This window comes from Pollicipes pollicipes, unplaced genomic scaffold (assembly GCF_011947565.3).
Source record: "Pollicipes pollicipes isolate AB1234 unplaced genomic scaffold, Ppol_2.1 Scaffold_4295;HRSCAF=5057_pilon_pilon_pilon, whole genome shotgun sequence".
NCBI lineage: Eukaryota > Metazoa > Arthropoda > Thecostraca > Pollicipedomorpha > Pollicipedidae > Pollicipes > Pollicipes pollicipes.
In genome coordinates, this window is record NW_023596461.1 from 20,294,828 (window position 1) to 20,313,483 (window position 18,656).

General features: G+C 52.1%; 1 protein-coding gene across 1 annotated transcript; it reads right to left on the bottom strand.

Moving 5' to 3' along the window:
- Window positions 1-327: 327 nt before the first annotated feature.
- LOC119096831 (orcokinin peptides) lies at window positions 328-18,335 on the bottom strand. Its single transcript, XM_037219791.1, has 4 exons — window positions 18,240-18,335; window positions 8,768-9,065; window positions 3,231-3,327; window positions 328-962 (listed from the first exon to the last, which is right to left on the bottom strand). The coding sequence occupies exons 1-4, from the start codon at window positions 18,321-18,323 to the stop codon at window positions 734-736; spliced, it is 708 nt and encodes a 235-aa protein (XP_037075686.1). The 5' UTR covers window positions 18,324-18,335; the 3' UTR covers window positions 328-733.
- Between the last annotated feature and the right edge of the window lie 321 nt (window positions 18,336-18,656).

Here is an 18,656-nt window from a genome sequence, read left to right on the forward strand (position 1 = left end):
TGTCTCAATCTTTCCGTGTGGGACGACGCCTCCGTAAAATCAACTAAGAATTGGACGCATCTCTCACAAGCCTGCAATTGGAGGCGTCAAGCTTTCTGAACGCCGTCGGGGGCACATTTCTCTAATCCGTCAGCACAAACGATGCCTGCCGTCGGGCGGCCCACTCAGCAGCGCCGGCCCAGGTGATTGCCCGTTGAGCGTGGCCGCTCGCGCCGGGCACCAACCTCGCCGGAGCCTAGACCTCATCCACACGGAGCCCACGCTTCAGCGGACTGGCCCGGCGGCCTGCCTCGGGCACGCACGGAAGAGCAGCGCATCTGACCACCTACATCACGTTTATTTCATCAATTAGTAGCACCTCATCACGGAACAAGAACACATCTCACCATGAATAAATAAACCGACCGACGCGAAACGGACGGCCTCCGGTTGGCGGGTCGCGAGCGCTCCGCGGCGACGGCTGGAAGCCAGCTCCAGCGCCGGCGCAGCCCCAAGCGGCGCGTCCCGTCCAGCCTCTCGGACGCCGCGTGCCGATCGGCGGCCGCCGCCGCGCGCTGGTCCGGGGTACAGGCGTCGCGGCGCCACCGGCCGCCCAGTCGCCTCAGCGGGGTACCTGCGGACCGCAGGCGGCCGGCTGGCCCTCGGCTGCCGTCGGCTGGCAAGCTCTCCTCGACCGGTGCAAATCGGCCTGATTAAGTGAATGGCGGGGAAAATGAACATTTGCCGTTGTGGCCTATATTTTGTCCTTGGCGTTGGCTTCTCGCTTCACGAAGCTGCTGAAGCCACTGCGGTCGATTTCGTCAAAGTTTCGCTTCTGCACGCTGGCTGCCGACGACCGCTTGGCGAAGCCGTTGAAGCCAGAGCGGTCGATTTCGTCAAAGTTGCGCTTCTTGGCGAAGCCACTGAAGCCCGACCTGTCGATCTCATCAAAGTTCCTCTTCTCCGTGCCGAAAGTCATGCCACTGGAGCAGAACAGAACCATCTCAATGCACGATCCCAAAACGGAAAGCAGCATCGTAAAAATGGTCTCTTGAAAACTGCAGACAAACACCTGGGGAACAAATACAGCCTTAGAGAGGGCCGATCTGAGTTACTGCTCACGTGCCGCAGACGTCGAAGTCGCAGCAAGTCGGCGCGGGGAGTTTAGCTGGGTGTTCGCTATGCTGTCCTGCACCTGGAGCTTTCCAATGCCCCTCGCGTCCACATTAAACTCCCAGCTAAATGAGCCAAGTTTGAGCGCAGTCAAATGAGTGGAGCTTCCAACCGCAGCGGTTGAAGGGCGCTGCTGATGTAAATGCGTCTGTTTTTTTTCTGTGCTATTTTTTATTCTGCAGTGTGAGCTTAAGGCTTTGTTCTCGTATGTGTTTCAACCCTGACGCAGCATATATTTCCATCCGTGGAATGCGACCACGTTTTAGCTGGCCTGTGTGAACCTCCTGCTTACGCATGTCGGGACTATCAGCGCGAATTGAATTGCAACACCTCCCCGTAGTCAAAGGCCCCGTCTTCACTGCCCATAACTCAAAATTAGTGCCTTTGGATGAAAGGAAACAGTCGCAGAGGGTACTGAAGCGTGCAAAACATTGTGTTAGATGTGTGCCCGCGATGCATCACACGGGATACTGTCACGCGTCACACGCGATGGCGTAACACATCACATGGGATAACGTTACGTGCCAGGCTGGGGCTCTGCTGCATCATGCAGATCACCGCAACGTGTCACACGACCCTGCGACGTGTCACGTGACCTTTTGACGTGTCATGTGATCCCGTGACGTGTCGCCTGACACCGCGACGTGTCGTGTCGACAAGTCTCGACAGGGCGCCGCACGCCGCGCCATTACGCCCCTCCACACCAGTGTGACCGGCGCGGCGCCGCATCGTCCGAGCGCCGCCAGAGAGCGAGACACGCGAGGCATTCAACCTTTAATGGAAACGTGCTGTCGCTGGTCGCACCCGGAGCTGGGGATCGAGTCTGCTCTGGTGGCGCAGGGCCGTCAATAATGCAGGGTGCACAGCCCTTACGGGAGAACGGTCGCATGAGAGCTGGTGGCGCAGGGCCGTCAATAATGCACCGTGCACAACCCCTACGGGAGAACGGTCGCACGAGAACCCATGTCGTGTGCCCTGTGTGGTGGGATCGCCTGTTGGCTGGTGTTAACAGGTGAGGTGCAGACCTGTGGCTTACGAGTTACGCGCCATTTTTCGGCTCGCGCGCCAATGTTTCGTCAGACACGGAACATTTACTCGATAAAGAAGGAGCTTAGCCAGTTCCATGGGCTTCATATCATCCAGCTGCAAGACAAATTTAGCCCATGAGTCATGGCGAGAGGCAATTCGGTGTGGATATGTCAGTGTAAATTCCGATTGAATGGTTCGTGTATGCTCGACCCTTTATCCCACCAAGAAACCACTTCAATAAGCACTTTCCTATCGGACTTTCCGCCCAGAAACGGGGGCAATCGATATGCCTGGTATCATAGTGAACGAACATGTGTCGTTCACATCAGCCCACCTCCACTTAACGGAGCGTTGAATTTCAACCGTCTCATCAAACACCTGACTGTTTCAAGGGCCGCTGGCCAAGAGTATGAAGGGGATACGTCTTGTCAACGCGTCTTGTTCGGTTCAGTGCGTTCGCCGGGCTAGTGTTTCTCTTTTACGGCTTCTGTAACGGTTCAGCGCAGCCTATCGCGTCCTCTCGTGCGCGGCCAGCGTGACTAGGCGCTGGCACGAACCGAACTGGCGCTAGCGCCCCCTGAACTGCCCATGCGTCACGGTGTACATCCATAACACGCCTCCCCCTGCCCCCAAACATACGTCACATGAGTCGCGGCTATCCATCCAAGAAAACGCCCGGCCAGCAGTGGCGGACGCGTCACTGGCTGGCCATGAGGGCGTGCGCTCTCCATGAGTGGACCCAGAAGGAAATGATGGTCACTGCAGAGAATTGGTGCGAACATTTCGGTCGACCAGAATCATTTGGCCATTTTAGATCATTATCAGCCTCCTCCCTTGACTTGCACCCCGACGCCTCCATGACCATTCCATGCTCCAAGAGCCGTCCACGTCCAGCCCGTTGCAGTCACACGCGCAGGCGCCGTGCCGCCCGTGCCGCCGGTGCCTCGCGCCCACCCATCCCGAGCGGGGCCTGAGCGGGGCCCGGCCCCGAGCGAGGCCCGAGCGGGGCCCGAGCGGGACGCGCCAGCCGGCCGGGTCGCCGCCCTTACCTGAGTGAGTCCAGCCGCTTGTCGACGCCGAACGACATGCCGCTGAGCGGGTCCAGCGCGCGCACCTCGCGCCCCGCGTACGTGTCCGGGTGGCTCTCTGCAACGGACGGAGGCGAACGTGAGCGCCAGCGCGGCTTCCGAGACTCTTCCGGGGCTAAGCGACGACGGCCGACGTGTAGGCGACGCGGTGTGGGTGGAGATGCGTACAACACCATGGGGAGGGGTCTGCCTCACTGACAATTTGAGCACCGTTCGAAGTAAGCGGAGGACTTGCACGAAAGAACGGTCAACCTCGTGTTCGCTAAGATCCAACACAAACAAGCCCTTTCGAAAAGGAGTCGCGTGGGTCCCTTTAATGGGATCGTGCACACTAAGCACGGCGCTTATTAAAAAACACCCGTTTCCGGCCGGCTTATGACGGTAACTGGTAAATGTTCTTCCTACGGTGAGAAATATTTTTGCACGCTTTTGAGACTCGACTATATTTGTTTTTGCGCACGACACACATCCGTGAGAAATGGCCCTTTTATACATGTCGTAAATCAATCAATCTCACAGCTCACTGAGATCAATTTAGCCCAAACGTGCCCCTCGCCTGCCTGTCTGATATTTGAAAAACAGCATATGCCCGTTATCACCTACACTTGTAGAAATCCTGACAACGCAAAACAACGTGCCGAGTTAAATACGGGGCTTTCTCACGCATGAAGAATGCCTGTTATGCCAGCAGAAATAAACAGCTGTTTTTTGAATTGGTCCTTTTGGAATACGATCGATCAATGAATATCGTCTAACTTCCAGCCGCTAGTCCAATCTTGCACATTTGCAAGACGCAGGAAAGTTTGCATTTATGGTTTTGATCTGGCACACTGCCAGAGTATAATGAATCCACACAGTATCCGTTCACTGACCATAACCGCAGGCTCTCCCATCCTGAAAAGCGAGCATATATTCCCTGTAACTGCTATGACTGGAAATGTAACTACTCTTGGTGTCTCCACCTATTTCGCTAGCGTAATCGAAGTAAACGAAAATGGCAGGTGGGGTGTACCATAGACGCTTCAGCAACCCGTCAGATACCCAGACGACCTCTTACGCCCTGCCCCTTCCCCACGCTTTACTCGCACCAGGACGTTAACCACGAAAAACGTGAGCTTCTATCAATCGCAAAAGAAATATATTGCCTGAGACCAGCGAATCACAATCAATTCAGCGCAGGGCTGGGGCGTGAAGACAACCGAGACCAGGGCTGCCACCCAAATTTATAACACCAGTATTGTCTGGCCGGCGGGACCAAGCTGGCTGTTCGAGCTCCTCGTGAACTTGGTTCTCGCTGGGGAGCCGTAGAGCGGGTGGCGTGATCGAACCAGACGCCGTGGCATGGGGGGTGGGGGTTAGCTGCGCCACACCGCGGCCGCCCGCTCGGCTGGGCCGCGGCAGGGCGCTGGGTGCACCGCGATTCTCGAAGAAAAAAAAGTGATATTTAGGTTACTGATGTGGTCGAATGCCTTGTCGTACTTTTTTGCGGGTGGGGAGGGGGAAGGGAGGGGGAGGCGATGAGGGCCCATCGAGTTATCAAGCGGTGCGTCATTAAAACAAGAGGTGTGAAGCGTTTTGAGCTGCATGCTGAATAAACGTCCATTGCTCTGCTGCTTCGCAACTCATAAGTGGCGCTTTATGCAAAATGTCGTCAAAACAAAAGCAATGCGTGTCATTTCATTGTTGTTTGAACACCAAGAACCAAAATATGCATCACAATGTTTGTGCATCTCGCTTAAGACTATTAAGAGCCTTAACTCAGATGTAAGATGTTTTCAAGACCATTTATATGGACCAGATGTGTCGTGGCACATCCAATAAACAGCCTTTGTCTTGACAATGTTTAGAATCCTGCGACCCTCACTCTCTGAGCAAGATCGATCTGGCGCTGCTGGGATATCAGGTGCGCAGGCTACTTTGATGGGCAGAAATAATGACTTCATTAATGTGCAAGAGCAATCAAACGCAGCAGCCATTGCATAGCAAACGGTATCGAGCAAATGAATACCCGCCACAGGAGGATCCAGGTGCAAGCAGACCGATGCTCAGATTTCTGGCACGGGAAACCCAACGACGCGGAGACGACACGGAGGGAGTTGATCGATATACAGCTTCTCGGCGTCGCTACGGCATGCCGGGGTCTGGAAGGTTTTTCATGTACCCCTCGGATCTATTGTTGAGCTTACGCTGGGGATCAGCCTGACGTCGGCTGATTCCACCGCGCATGGATTACTCCGGTTAGCATTCGGGGAGGGCCTGCTGCTGGGCTCCCCGTGCTCCGCACCGCACTCCCGCACAATGGGTGGTTGCCTCTTAAGTGAAGCCGATTTATCGAACGGAGGGGTTTTTGGAGTAAGACGGAGCGGAGGCCTATGCAAAAGTTGAGGGTCTCGCAATCCAAGAGTTTTAGCATTCAACTCTAAGTTCCCTGCGAGACCTTGATCAGTAGCCGCAATTTGTTCGCGGTAGCATATGGCATCGATCCGCTACGGCATTTGAATCACCAGTCGAACAGAGATTTCCGAGGATTGCATTTCTGGATGTGAGACAGTCGATAAATTGGTCCAATCTGGCGGTACTAACGTATAAGAAACATTGCTCCTGCAATGCATTCGCAAGTGCTAGGAATGCATTACTAGGAATGTACTAGCAGCGCCCGTCCCCATAACGGACTCGGTTAGAGAGCCTGCTTTATTATCCGCTCGTTCGTGGCGGGGTGGAAACGAGTCGGTGTAGGGCACTCCCTGTTTACCCTTGACGGTACGGTCAACTGCGCCCGGTGGCAGCAGAAGCGCTTAGGGTCAGGTGACGTCAGAAGGCAGGATGTATCGTGCCCAGCGTCGCGACACGTTGAACTATTGTCAACAATCTCTGCCGTTGACCTGGAATTGCACGATCGAATGACAGGTCTCACGGCTCACACGACAAGCACCGCTTAGCGTGTGCTCTGAACCCAGAAATTCAGGCTTTGATTTGTGTAATGTACTGTGGATGATGAGCTGGCAAAATTAGCCACGTTACATGAAATGATTGCACACATTTTAAGCAAGGTCGATTTGTCTCCTCCCTCCCCTTGATTGCCACTTTATTTCATTCCAATATTGTTCATATCACCACGATGAAACTTGGGTAAGTTTTCCATCAATCAATTTGATGTGTCCTGCCAACATTGAGGCGGCTGACGATGGCTTGATTTCAGGGAGCAGTGCTAGAACAGATGACGGTGCGCGCGCAGAATACTTCCTGCAGCTGAAAGCTGATGTTCGGATGAAATTGATTTCCGGGCCACCGGATGCATAATCAATAACTATTTGCCATGTCTTTTGAATACTTTAAGTTGCCACGGACGGGTGTGGAGGATATCTATGGAGGGCGTTACCATGATAAGCCAACGTTGGATCCAGTGCTGTCATCACCGTATGTGTTCTGACATGACAGCTGCCTGCTGCCAGAAGCGTCAGAGGCGAATCCAGGTAGATACACTGGCCAAATCGTCCGTCCGATAGGTTCCTTGATTTCAGGGGAGGGGCACATCGATGCTGATTTTGTGCGCGGGGTTTGTTGGCGTCCATCTCCGTGTTCCGTCCATTTGGTTGTTGTTTATAGAGGAAATAATCAATGGTGTTTTGGTTTATTTGGACCGTTTATTCAGCAATGTCATGGCAATATAAACCTAGTAAATATGTTCTTGATAGACCGCAGCTCAATGCTTTGACTAGACTTAAACAGAGGCTTGCCTATGAATTGGTTACGTCACAGCAAGGTTCCCTCGCATTGGTTGCATGTTTACGGCGCAGGTTGTTTGGTCTGGCTCAAGGTAGCATAGGTCCCAGCAGTGGGCGGAGCTTAGGCTCGATTCACGTTACCCTCTATCCGGGCCATGTCCAAGGACTGCATAACGGTCTATGGAGAAAATCTGCATTTGCCATCCGATTTTTATCGGGCCTTTAAAAGAAATTCCAGGTCCTGTCTTGATTAGGTCACTGAATTAAACGCAATCGAGCCAGAATTTCAACAGTTGTCTCCGAGATGGTGGAGGGGGGGGAGGGATTTGATGCTGACAGTATCAGAACGCAGTCCTAGTGACCGTAGAGCTGAGCTAGCTTTAGCATCAGGCCGCAGCGCCAGCAGGTACACATCGCTTTACAAAGAGGATGTTCATCTGTCCTGTTCGCACCAGCCTGGTTGGCGTGTGCCAGAACGGGACACTCCGGGATTACCGGATCACGAGTGGAACACTTGGAACAAACTATACGCCATCATGAAGTGACGTCAAGTGTGTTCATAAAATGTCATCTTCTCGATTTCGCGTGAAGTCGTAAACAATTTGCTTGTCGAAGATAGGGCTTTTGCGAAACTAGATATTTTTCATGTTGAGAAATATAATGTAATCCGATAGTCAGGAGCACTGCAACAAGTCTTTAAACCTTTGGAGTGATTCAGGGAGTAATCATGCAGGCCAAAGTTTTGGAATTAAATCAAAAGACAGATCGGAAGCTGGAATGCACCTGTAAGGGCTTTAACTTGGTCAAAGTTCTTTTCAGCTACAGGAAAAGTTTGGCATGAGAAAATGCCATTGGAATACTCATCAAAACCGAAACTCGTTATTTTTGGCAGACACGGCTTTGAAAATCAATCTGACCTCGTAATCAAATGCTTCCAAAGAGTCAAAGGACACATTTCCATGGAAGGTGTCGTTAGATTGCCAGCGCGCTGTCCATGGCAGCTGCGGCCCAAGACCTCCCAGTTTTGGCTCTGAACCTGTGATTAAACGGCCGCAGTCTGAGTGCTCAACAGATGGACTTCAATCTCAGCACTCCGGGAGTCTCCTCTGATATTTGTGGTCGGAGAAATGTTCGACCAGTTGCCCGCGTTGTTAGCCGCACGCGAGCAAAGGGCACCTCTGCGTCCGTGAAGTTATCTCCAGCGCTCATCACAAACTGATGGCGCCGCGCCACCCTAACCACTTCAGCTTGAACGCGTTCCTTGCGCCGGTTACAGGCGTGCGAGCCGGGGCCTTCCCGGACGCTCCGACCGAGGGTTTTGAGGATCACCGCTCAGCAGATTGTTTCATCTCATACGCGCGCCCGGCGACGGGGCGTTACCAGCTCATGACCGAGCGATCGCCTCGTCTCCGGAGCACCTCGCCGCGGTCGAACGACTTCCGGCACCGAACGACCACTCGCCGCGCGGGAGCCTGCGGGTGAGCTTCCGGTCCCGGCGCTGTTCGACCGCGTTTCCTGTCCGGGCCGAGCGCTGCGCGGCGGCCAGCCCCTCGCGCCGGACGCCGGCGCGAGGGGCTGCCTCCCGCCTGGCAGACTGCGGGCAGTTGCCTTGCAGGGCGGGCTGCTTGCCCGCCTCCCACCGGGCAGTCTGCGGCAGCGGTGTCGAAGGCGCTGGCCGGTAAAGCCGTCCGCCCGTGGCCGAGGCTCGGACATGCCGCGGCGAACGGAAAACAACCCGACTTCCAGGCGTATGTCCTGTGACGCTCAACTTACTGAAATAGTCGAGAAGGCGCTGCCTGTAGATGTTCGGCACCCTGCGTCCTTCCGCCTGCGTGGGGACACCTCTCAGCAGGTGTCCTCCTCCTAGCGAGTCAATGCCTCGCAGCAGGTGTCCTCCGCCGAGGGGGTCAATGCCTCGGAGCAGATGGCCCCCTCCCAGAGAGTCAATGCCTCGCAGCAGGTTTCCTCCGCCAAGGGGGTCGATGCCTCGGAGCAGATGGCCCCCTCCCAGAGAGTCGATGCCTCGCAACAGGTTGCCTCCTCCTAGAGAGTCGATACCTCGGTCCGACACCTGAGGGCGAGGCAGAGAACTGTCAGGGTGGAAACGCGTAAAGTGCATCAGCTGGGGGGGGGGGGCGGGGGGAGGGGGGATAATGTCACAATGTAGCACGAGAGGCTGTGGTGGTATGACTGGTTGTGGCTTTGGTTGGGTTGGACGAGAATAAGACGGTCAAATGTTGCAATGTTCTCTCGTGACATGGAACACGTAGTTATCTGTTGCCCACTTCCGGTACTAGCATAACAGCAGAGAAAGCGTTGTTTGGAGTGTTTTACCAGGTGTTTGGTAACCCGATTGCATTTAGCGGCAACTTGTGAATAAATCGTGGTGCACATACATATGCCAGTAGGTCTTCCGTGCTGCGCATGTAGTGATGACAATGCAAGGCGTCAATATCTTGCAAAGTGCGAGCACCCTGTATGTACCGACGCACTTGTATCGCACATACGGACGACTGCGGCACACAACTTGCATGTGATATATTTGTGCCAACTGCATGCGACATACATGCCACATATAACGAACACGCATGTTTGTAATAACGGAGCATAGTGGTGATTGTCCCGTGAAACATATTCTTCACAGGAGCGTGCCCACATAGTGACCCCCGGAGGTACGTGCTCGTCCCCTTTCATTTTATCCAACATAAGTATGTGAGCGACTAAACGACAATATTAAAAAAGTGGGTACACACGTAGAGATAAGTAGATCAAGAATACGCTATGTTGTTTGATGTCATGTACGCGGCTGTTTGTAGTGTGCTAAACTTGGTTGTTAGTGAAACAAACTTTGGGTTTTGTGCTTCCTATAATCAACTCCTGCGAACGCTCTTCATTGCCCACTTGTAGCCACTAATGCGTACCTTCAGAAGTCATGTGTATATATACGGAGGCACAGAAGGCGATCGAAATGACCATCATTTAAGTATCTTTTGTGCGTCAAAGAGATCGGCACAGTTCTACAACTATGAAAGTCAACAGATCTGAAACGCTTGACATTTTAAAGCAGGTTGGCAAATTCGAAATGGCAAATTCAATGCCAAAGTGTTGGCTTTGTTTGACGAACAGCAGCTCCTTCCGCCTTTCCCGCTTCAAAAGGTCACCACACAGTGGATAAGGTGTCTGAACCGAGCCGTAGCGATACTGACCACCGACGGGGTCTCGTCGAGCACCCGGCAAAGAAGTGAGTATCGGTTTCGTTCGTCCGGCTCGTTCCGTTCAGTTTCGTTTGTCTGTCCACTGCAGCGTCGGGCGTCTGAAACAGTCCTTACAACGAAGCATAATTGATTGACTTAACCTCAGGAATAATGCAATCGCTACGTGTTAAGAGTCGGAAGCCGGTCTGGCGCTGAACGGATTGGTCGTGGACAACTTCGCTAACTGCGATGGCGGGCCGGCGGCAGAGGCGTCGTCAGGAGTGGACGCCAGTGACCCGTGAGCCGCCGGCGCCTCGCAGGGCGGCGGCACTTGACCTGCTGCCCACCCGGAGGCGGCCAATCCTACCTTCGGCTTTATTGGGTTTGACGACGAAGTCTTACGATAAAAGCAGTGTCTGTGCTCATCGCCAGTCCAACGGGACGTCAATAAAAGGAATTTCATGTCATTTTTTGTGCTTAGTGATTTGAAGTGGCAGGCCAAGACAATGGGATTTTCAGTTTCGATAGCTCTGGCAGTCTCTCCCAGATGACGGGTACACAGCTGGTCTTCCTTCAGCTATGGCCTAATGAAATCATATGGGCACATGCATACATTTATTAATGCTTGCGACCCCCTTAGTTTAGCTGGAAGAGTATTATACACTGACCAATGTGTTTCAAACTTGAAGACCCGTATCCAAGATATTGAGCTCCCATGACTTCGCCATGGTGGTCCCTCTCACATCAGTACTGACATCAGACGCTGAAATAATCTGGTGTTGAGTGAGTATGAAGGACTGTCGCCACTTCATATTACTCTGCCCGTCTGCTGGCACGCTGCCAATACCATGGACCACGTGTCCGCTGAACTTTACTATTCGAGATGCAATTTCAGCACGTTATCGCCCATTATCCAGGTTCAGCTCCGGTGATTGCCAGCCACCTTGAACCGTGTTTTTATTTGGAATGTAGCTAGTTCAGCGACAATTTACCCTACCTGCTCAATAGCTTTCAATATACTCGATTGAGCAGGCTCTGAGGTCATCTGACGGTCCTCAGGGTCATGGCTTGACGTTGCTTCACATCATCTCTAGTAAGCGGCCCGCTGACGTGGCTCGAGCCGCAAGCACTGGTCACCATTACGGCCCACTACATTATTCCACACATGTCGTGCTGTGCCAGATAAACGAAGAGAATCGCCATGGATCTGTTGTGAAGTAACAACGTGGTCTTGCATCGAGATGTTCAAGACAGCTTTGTTTAGGCCTGGTTATTTTCCCATCTCAGTGTTGCCTGCTGTGATGACGTTACACGCGCGTTTGGTACAAATGCAACTCACATCATTTCTTCAATAAGCGCGAACTATCAACCGATGCTTAGCTCAGTTACAGGTGGTAAAGGTCACCAGAAACTACTTTGGCTGACAACACTTGCCGGGTACTGGATCGCGTGAAAATTGCCATCCTTGTGGTGGTAGGCTTGCTCCAAGATGCCTTAATACGCTTTAATCAAATGTTTTAATGCTATCTGTAACCAGCGCTTTCAGAGGAACTATACGTGTGCACCAATACAGCCGGGTTAGGACACTATTTATCTTATGTTCAGTGGACTTAGGTAACATAAAATACAAAGACCATCAAGTTTCCAATCCAAAATATATCACTCTTGAAAATGCCTCGCAGTCACTTCCAGGATATTCCAGACAGGTTCCCTGATGTGTTTCCTGTAGGCAAACTAAGCAAATGAGATGAGTCTACATGCGCTTCATGGATTCCAGCATGCTGAGTAGGCTTATATCTTAGTGTCAGGCAACAAAAAACACGACGGGAACTGCTTAGTCACCATATGGGAGGTCTATTTTTGATCTTCAAAGCTCATTTTGCGCCTACAGTTTGAAGGCTGGCACCACTATGGCACAATTGGTAGTTTTCGAAAGGGATGCCTTATCCCGCGATGTACCACAATTTTCCCTGAGATTCTACACGGATATTATCTGGGTCTCAGACGGCCAAAAACCTTGGTTAAATCATAAATGCAACCCTGACTTTCTAGCACCATGTTGACTCTGTGTTGGACAAAGTACCGTCGTTTCACTTGCACTGACCCATGTCTGGCACGGCATTCTTTAGCACGCCATGAGGCCTATCAGGACATCGCGCACGGTGTTTGGCCTCCGCTTCTGTATTAATATTTGCGGAATCCGCTCGATGACAGAACTGGATCACATTAAAACACACGCTTACTACCTGTAGGAGCCTGATTACGAAGCGGAAGAAGACGTGATCATCGTTTGATGAATGCACTGCTAGAGTTTTCCCACTTATATGCAAGAAACTTGGCATTTACCGACGTCTGCGCGCTGACCGTCCAGCGGTTGGAGCAGTGCATCCTGGAGCTTTCTCAGAGAACCTCATTAAAAGCGAGCATGACCGCGTGCCTTGCGCTTCACCAATGATGGATGGATGGAATGTCTTTGAAGGATGCCAAATCATATCGATATAAGACAGCTTGCACAGTAGAGTGCATGACTACAGCCTCCGTCGCCGTGGGACCGCGTCACCCGACGCCAGTCACGAGGGGTTTCGTCGGGCGGCTGGACGACTGTCAGCCGGGCGGGGCGAACGGAATACGGGCTAAATTGCACTCTATAATTAATGTGTGTGTGCTGGTGTGAGGAAGTGTTTGAGTGATGTGATCGACATGTGCTTTGAGTCATTTAACTAGAGGTAACACGCAAGACGTGGAAAGCCACCCACGTGGGCTTTCTCGCTCAATAAATGGACAGATGAATGGAATCGGTACCTAGCTGGTAGAGCAGGCCTGATGCACAGAGACTGTGCCCCGGCAGTGTCTGACGCATTACATTATGTCGGCGGATAGCTATGGTCGCGCTGGGGCTGCACTCTCGGAAATGGGGAAGTCGAAGAAAATTTAGGCGATATGACAAATATCCAAATTACTACTTTAATGTTCCACCGAAACGCAACAATGCTCTGATTATATTTGGTTGTATTGGTTCCATTTCCGCACATACGTGAGCAGAGCTGTTCCGCATTATCTTCAGCTTGCCTCGCTTCGTGGTTTTGTTAGACCGCGAAGTAATTTTCTTCCGACATTTACAGCTGGTGCGGACAGTACACAACGTAATCTACATGCTTTGACCATGTGCCATTTTCGGTCTAAAACGGTCATTGTTACTCGATGTGCGATGGCATGGTGCAAATGGAATGCGGCAATTAGCACTAAGCGCCAAATACATCCAGCTGCCTTTACTCATCAGCGGCGTAACGCCATACATCGCGCGCGCACTTCTGTGTTTGGGATACGGGAAGGTGCATGTAACTGGCATGACCAGTAACGCTGTTGTGCGTATGTGGCCCAGTGTCGGCCTACAGCCTGTGGCTGCAGTGTGCTGACTTGTGGCTTCTATGCTGCTGGAGTAAACAAGTTCGTGGACGCCGCCAGCTGCAGGAGGGCGTGACGGGCGTGTCGCGCCCCTCCCACTCACCGTGCGCCCTGGGGCATCCGGGGTCCTCAGGGCCAGGGGGCGCATTTTGCACTGCGCTGCTCCGTTTGTTTTGGGGCCGTGCTGTTCTGTGCGAAGACATCGCCCCAGTAACCGAATCACGCACAATTCACACCGGAAACATTGAAGAGCATCGAGGTACCCAAGCAGATACCTCTGTTCGAGGTAGCGTCAGGTGCGCGCATAGCACCTGGGAACAGGGCGTGGAACCATGGGCCTGTGGTGCTCGTTTGACCAATGTGGTGCTCGCTTGATGTGGTCATTCTGCCATTTCAGTCGAAGGGTGGGATTCGCCTGGGCTTCATGACATTATTTTTGTTGTCGCCTCCGTAATAATTTGTCTTCATTGCCGTTATCCCTTGGAGGGATAAGGCTAACCTTGGCTAGATATTCCTCTCTGATCCCCGTATTGTCCTGAAACCAATCCCAGAAGTCTCACGAACAAATATGATTGTATTTTGTATTTATATTTGAGTCCGATGAAGCCCGCTGTTGGATTCCCAACAACGTAAAGACTTATGCAAATCGCCTCCACAATCGCATATGAATTCCAGTCATTCGTGATGTGCAATGTCTGGTAACGACCTGTAATCTCCCGGGCATCCATCCCACTAGATGTTCAGTTGCGCGATGTGCATAAAACGCCGACTGTAATTTTCAGGCGGTGATTTGTCCAGCCAATTCTTCTGGTCTGACGAAATGAGGTACCTCCAACCCTCAAGGGGTTTTCCCAGCTCCAGTCCGCCCGAGTGTGCGAGCAGAGGCAATCCTCCCAAGAAATTAGATAAACGCGGGCTGGTTAGCTTGTCCAACTACTCGTGACTACAGTCCTTGATCTTCAGCCTGGGCAGTATCACGTCTAGATCAGAGAAATCCATTAGCTCGGCGGCTAGCGTCGCACTGCACTGGTGCAACCGTTAAACTCAGGACTCTAACGTGCGAAACTTTCAGCGCACCTCGTCGGCAGGAGAGCTTTGGGACTGTGGCCTCTACCCTATTTCTTAATCACTAAATGAAATTCACGTGTCACTGGTCGGGCCGAGGTGACGTTGAGGCTTTGTTGTGTATCACACGACCGATATGTGTCCATGTTTTTTGGTGCCACTGGATCTATACGCGGCTAAATTACCCGGTCTAGATAATGAGATGTCCCTGTACGTCGACTGGGATACCGCTCAACATCTCAGTATTAGTGCGGTCGACTTGCGGATTCTCGCTAGAGGTCTTCACTGGTGCGATTTCATTGAGTCATTCCAGCCGCTACCCTGGAGTTGTGCCCATACCCACCCACTACACATTTCTACTTAGTTAAACCTACCTGCTAGCTATCTGCACCGCATTCTGCATTGCTTTGATTCTGAATTATGCCGATATTTCAGGAAAGCTTGCACTCAATACTATTCCTTTGCGTTCATGATTTAAAAAGCGGCGAGAAATAAAGCGCAGCTAGCAAAGTTGTGCCATATTTGTTGAAGCATGTACCCGACATCTATTTACTCATACCGTACCCACACCCGTGATTCCCCCCAAATCTGTATCCAACCCATCCCGTAACCCATTCCACGCGGGTGGCCATCGGCCTACCCAGCCGTTGGAGTCTTCTAACTCGCATCCAAGAAAAGGCGCCCATTCGTTGGCTCGCCAGCGAACGGTCAGCTGTCAATCGTAGCCAGCAACAGCTACACAAGTTGGCATGAAACGCCCATGCGATGGTTTGGCATGGCGTGATGGTAATCGTTTAGTACTACTCAGCAGAAGCCTGAGGTAAGAGCTTCCGTTGAACCAGCCATCTTATGTTGGGATAGTCAGGGTTGCGTAGCAGCCTATGGCTGTTCCGGTAACAGTTGTTTGTGCTACACATCGTTTTTGCGGCATGTTTATCTCCGTCATAATTTCGATCTGCTTGATGTTGTCTACAGCAATCTGCAAAACAGCCGCTGAAATTTAAAAGGAGACCAGTTACTTAGACCATACTGCTCAACACCATCACAGCCGACCTGCTTGGCTTCGGTCATGAGTCGCGCCAGAGATCTACACAACTGCTCTGACGCCAGAACGATAACATTTGGCCTTTTTCTCGTACGCGTCTGGTCTGAAGGCCTCACATTGCAGGCTTCTGCCCGCGCTTTCGTGAAGATCAGAGCGAGCGTTGCGCTCGGTGACATGGCCCGTCGCTATCGCACGCTGTATCGAACGGTTCGAACGGTTCGAACGGTTCGAACGGACGGTTGTGGGTCAGGTGGGGGAGCGCCGAGCGGATCGCTTGGTCATTACAGATGATGCTTCTAAAAAAAGACAAGGTGGGCAGTATGCCCGGCATACGCATACAGTACCTATTTATAGTTTACCTGACCTGACGATTTAAATTTCTTTCTTATGGATTTACGGGGTGATGACCATTTTATGGGGCTAATGTCAAATCAATCCGGTGCCGAACACGAGCTTGGCGTCTGTCACTTTGGACTGTTGGTCCGAGTTACAGTTCAGCAGTTCAGCCAACTATTGGCTGAATCAGCACTCAGGATTACCTTAACTAATACTGTTAACTCTAGCAGCGTGACACCATGCCCACGATTGGAGCTTTGTAACACTTTCAAGGGGCTCGCTTCTTGCCTAAGATGCTTGCTTTCGCCATAAATACTTGGCCAAAGTTATCACGATTTCGACACAAAAACAAATCCACAGCAAAAACAAAACAGCAGCCAAAACGTCACGCTTCGGAAAATCTGGTCTCGGTTAAAAAAAAAATGTTGAGACTGCTTTTGACAGTGCCGTAGCATCGTGAGGCATGACAAGAGCATCCACCCGTTCAACATCTATCCCCACATACATACACGAATGCTGAATTACCCGTTTGAGTGCGTTGCATGAACAGCGGGTTTGGTTTTTCAACAGAATGGCTAACGTTTGCAAGCGCCCGGGTGGCCGGTTGAATACCCTTCGCTCGGGTGGGGTCCAATTTGAACCCGCTGAAATTTCACAAACTAAGAGAGATATAAACACCAAATTCACAGGATGTGTTGGCCTGTATTTATCTCACTTTCGTCAACAGTTGATATTATTGGGTCATGACCTTTGCGCCAAATAAGATCAAACAAGGTGAAACTCCAGATTGGCGTCCAAAGTGTCACCAAAACCTAGATACATGCTCTAAGCAAAGGGCCACTGGTGCCCATTTAAGGTCAGTGGCCTTGTTTGACCGTTCGGAGGTCATGGGAACCAAAATCATACACGACTGCTTTAAGTTTTGCACTTGAATAAGCGTGAAAGATTACGCTAAGCGGTATGTTTCTAAAAACAAAATGTAGATCTGGGTCCTTCTAGGTCAGTCACGTATTCTTCACTTTAAGAAGTCCATGGAAGATGCATAATACGGTTCCTGTTATTAACAAATTTGAAGTGAGCACCAGAAACTACCCATACAGTAATCTCCAGAGCAAAAAGCAAGCTGGTTTTGACCTCGATCTGACCTTCATTCCTGACCCGAGGTCAATGTAATGCGTTCATTCAATTGCTGTGTCGCGTGAGAAAATATCTCAGAGATATATGGCTTCGCCCAACACTATTGTTGCATCAGGTTGAACGATTTCCTAGAAATTGTTTTCACTGAATTCATGGCCTGATTTTGACCTGCCGTAGGTCAGTGACCTTACAAGATACATCTAGTTTTTGACACCAAACAATTCGCTATTCAGTTGTATACAGCTAAGCAAAATTTGGTGTGGCTGCACCGCGCCGTTCGAGAACCATTGTGGAAAAACCTTCGGGGGGTCAAATTGACGGCCCACCCGTGCGCGTGTTAAGGCGTGTGCTAGGCCCAGTGGTGACAAGTACAGGTACCGCAAAAGCCCGTGGTGTTGTAACTACCAAAACGATCGCCTTCGCATGCGCCAACTTGAGCCGTAATCTTTTGGGAACTGTTTTTGGCACAATGTCTGAAGCCTTATGGGCTGCTAATCGAGATTGAGCTAGCTCATTGCTCACTCTTGTGGGAGCTCAGCTCTTTACAGTACTACGCTAACGCTCCATGAATGGTACTATGCTAAGCTTTCCTGGAAACAAATGGCTAAGCCATAAGATCTCGATGACCTGTACCGATGATACTGAAGGCTAGTTGTCATCATAAGAGCCCATAATGCCGAAAAACTAGGAGGTCAATCCCTGTCATACTAATGAAAAGAACTATCAGCCTTTCCGACGGCACATCTCAAAGCTGACCATCGCAAGTCACCAGTATTTCCCTGCTTCACTGTTCCTGCCACTTACTGGGCCATCAATATTTCCCTGCTTCACTGTCTCCGTCCCTTACTGGGTCAGGGCTTAAGGCTTTCCCACCTGTCCCTTGCGTCCGTGTTCCACGGTCCCTCACCCGCGCCCGTCAGAGGCGCGTCTCGAGGCTTCAATGCCCCGCGACCCCTCACCTGCTCCCTGTAGGGGCGCACCTCGAGGCCTCAGTATCCCGCGGCCCCTCACCTGCTCCCTGCAGGGGCGCGCCTCGAGGCCTCAGTATCCCGCGGCCCCTCACCTGCTCCCTGTAGGGGCGCGCCTCGATGCCGACCAGCACGGTGGCGAGCAGCAGCGCCGATCTCCGCGTCAGACACGGCGCCATGGTCGCGGACACGCTGGCAGGATGCCACTCGGACGCTGCCCGGCCGCCGACGCTTTATACGGGCGGCGGGCGCGGGGGAGGGCCGCCCACCCGTCGTTCGCCGCGGGGGGGGGGGGGGGCTGGAGCCGGCGGCGCGTCACCCGGCACGCGCCGCCGCCGCCGCCGCCGCCGCCGCCGCCGCCGCCGGTGCCGCCGGGAGCAGGGGACACGCGTGGAGGCTGAGCTGAAGCAAGGATTGGAGACGTTGGACCGTGGCACGCAAGCCACAAGGCGGATACTCGCAATGTCATGACCGTGTTGCATAGTTTTGAATGTGCGGAAGTTAAGGTACAT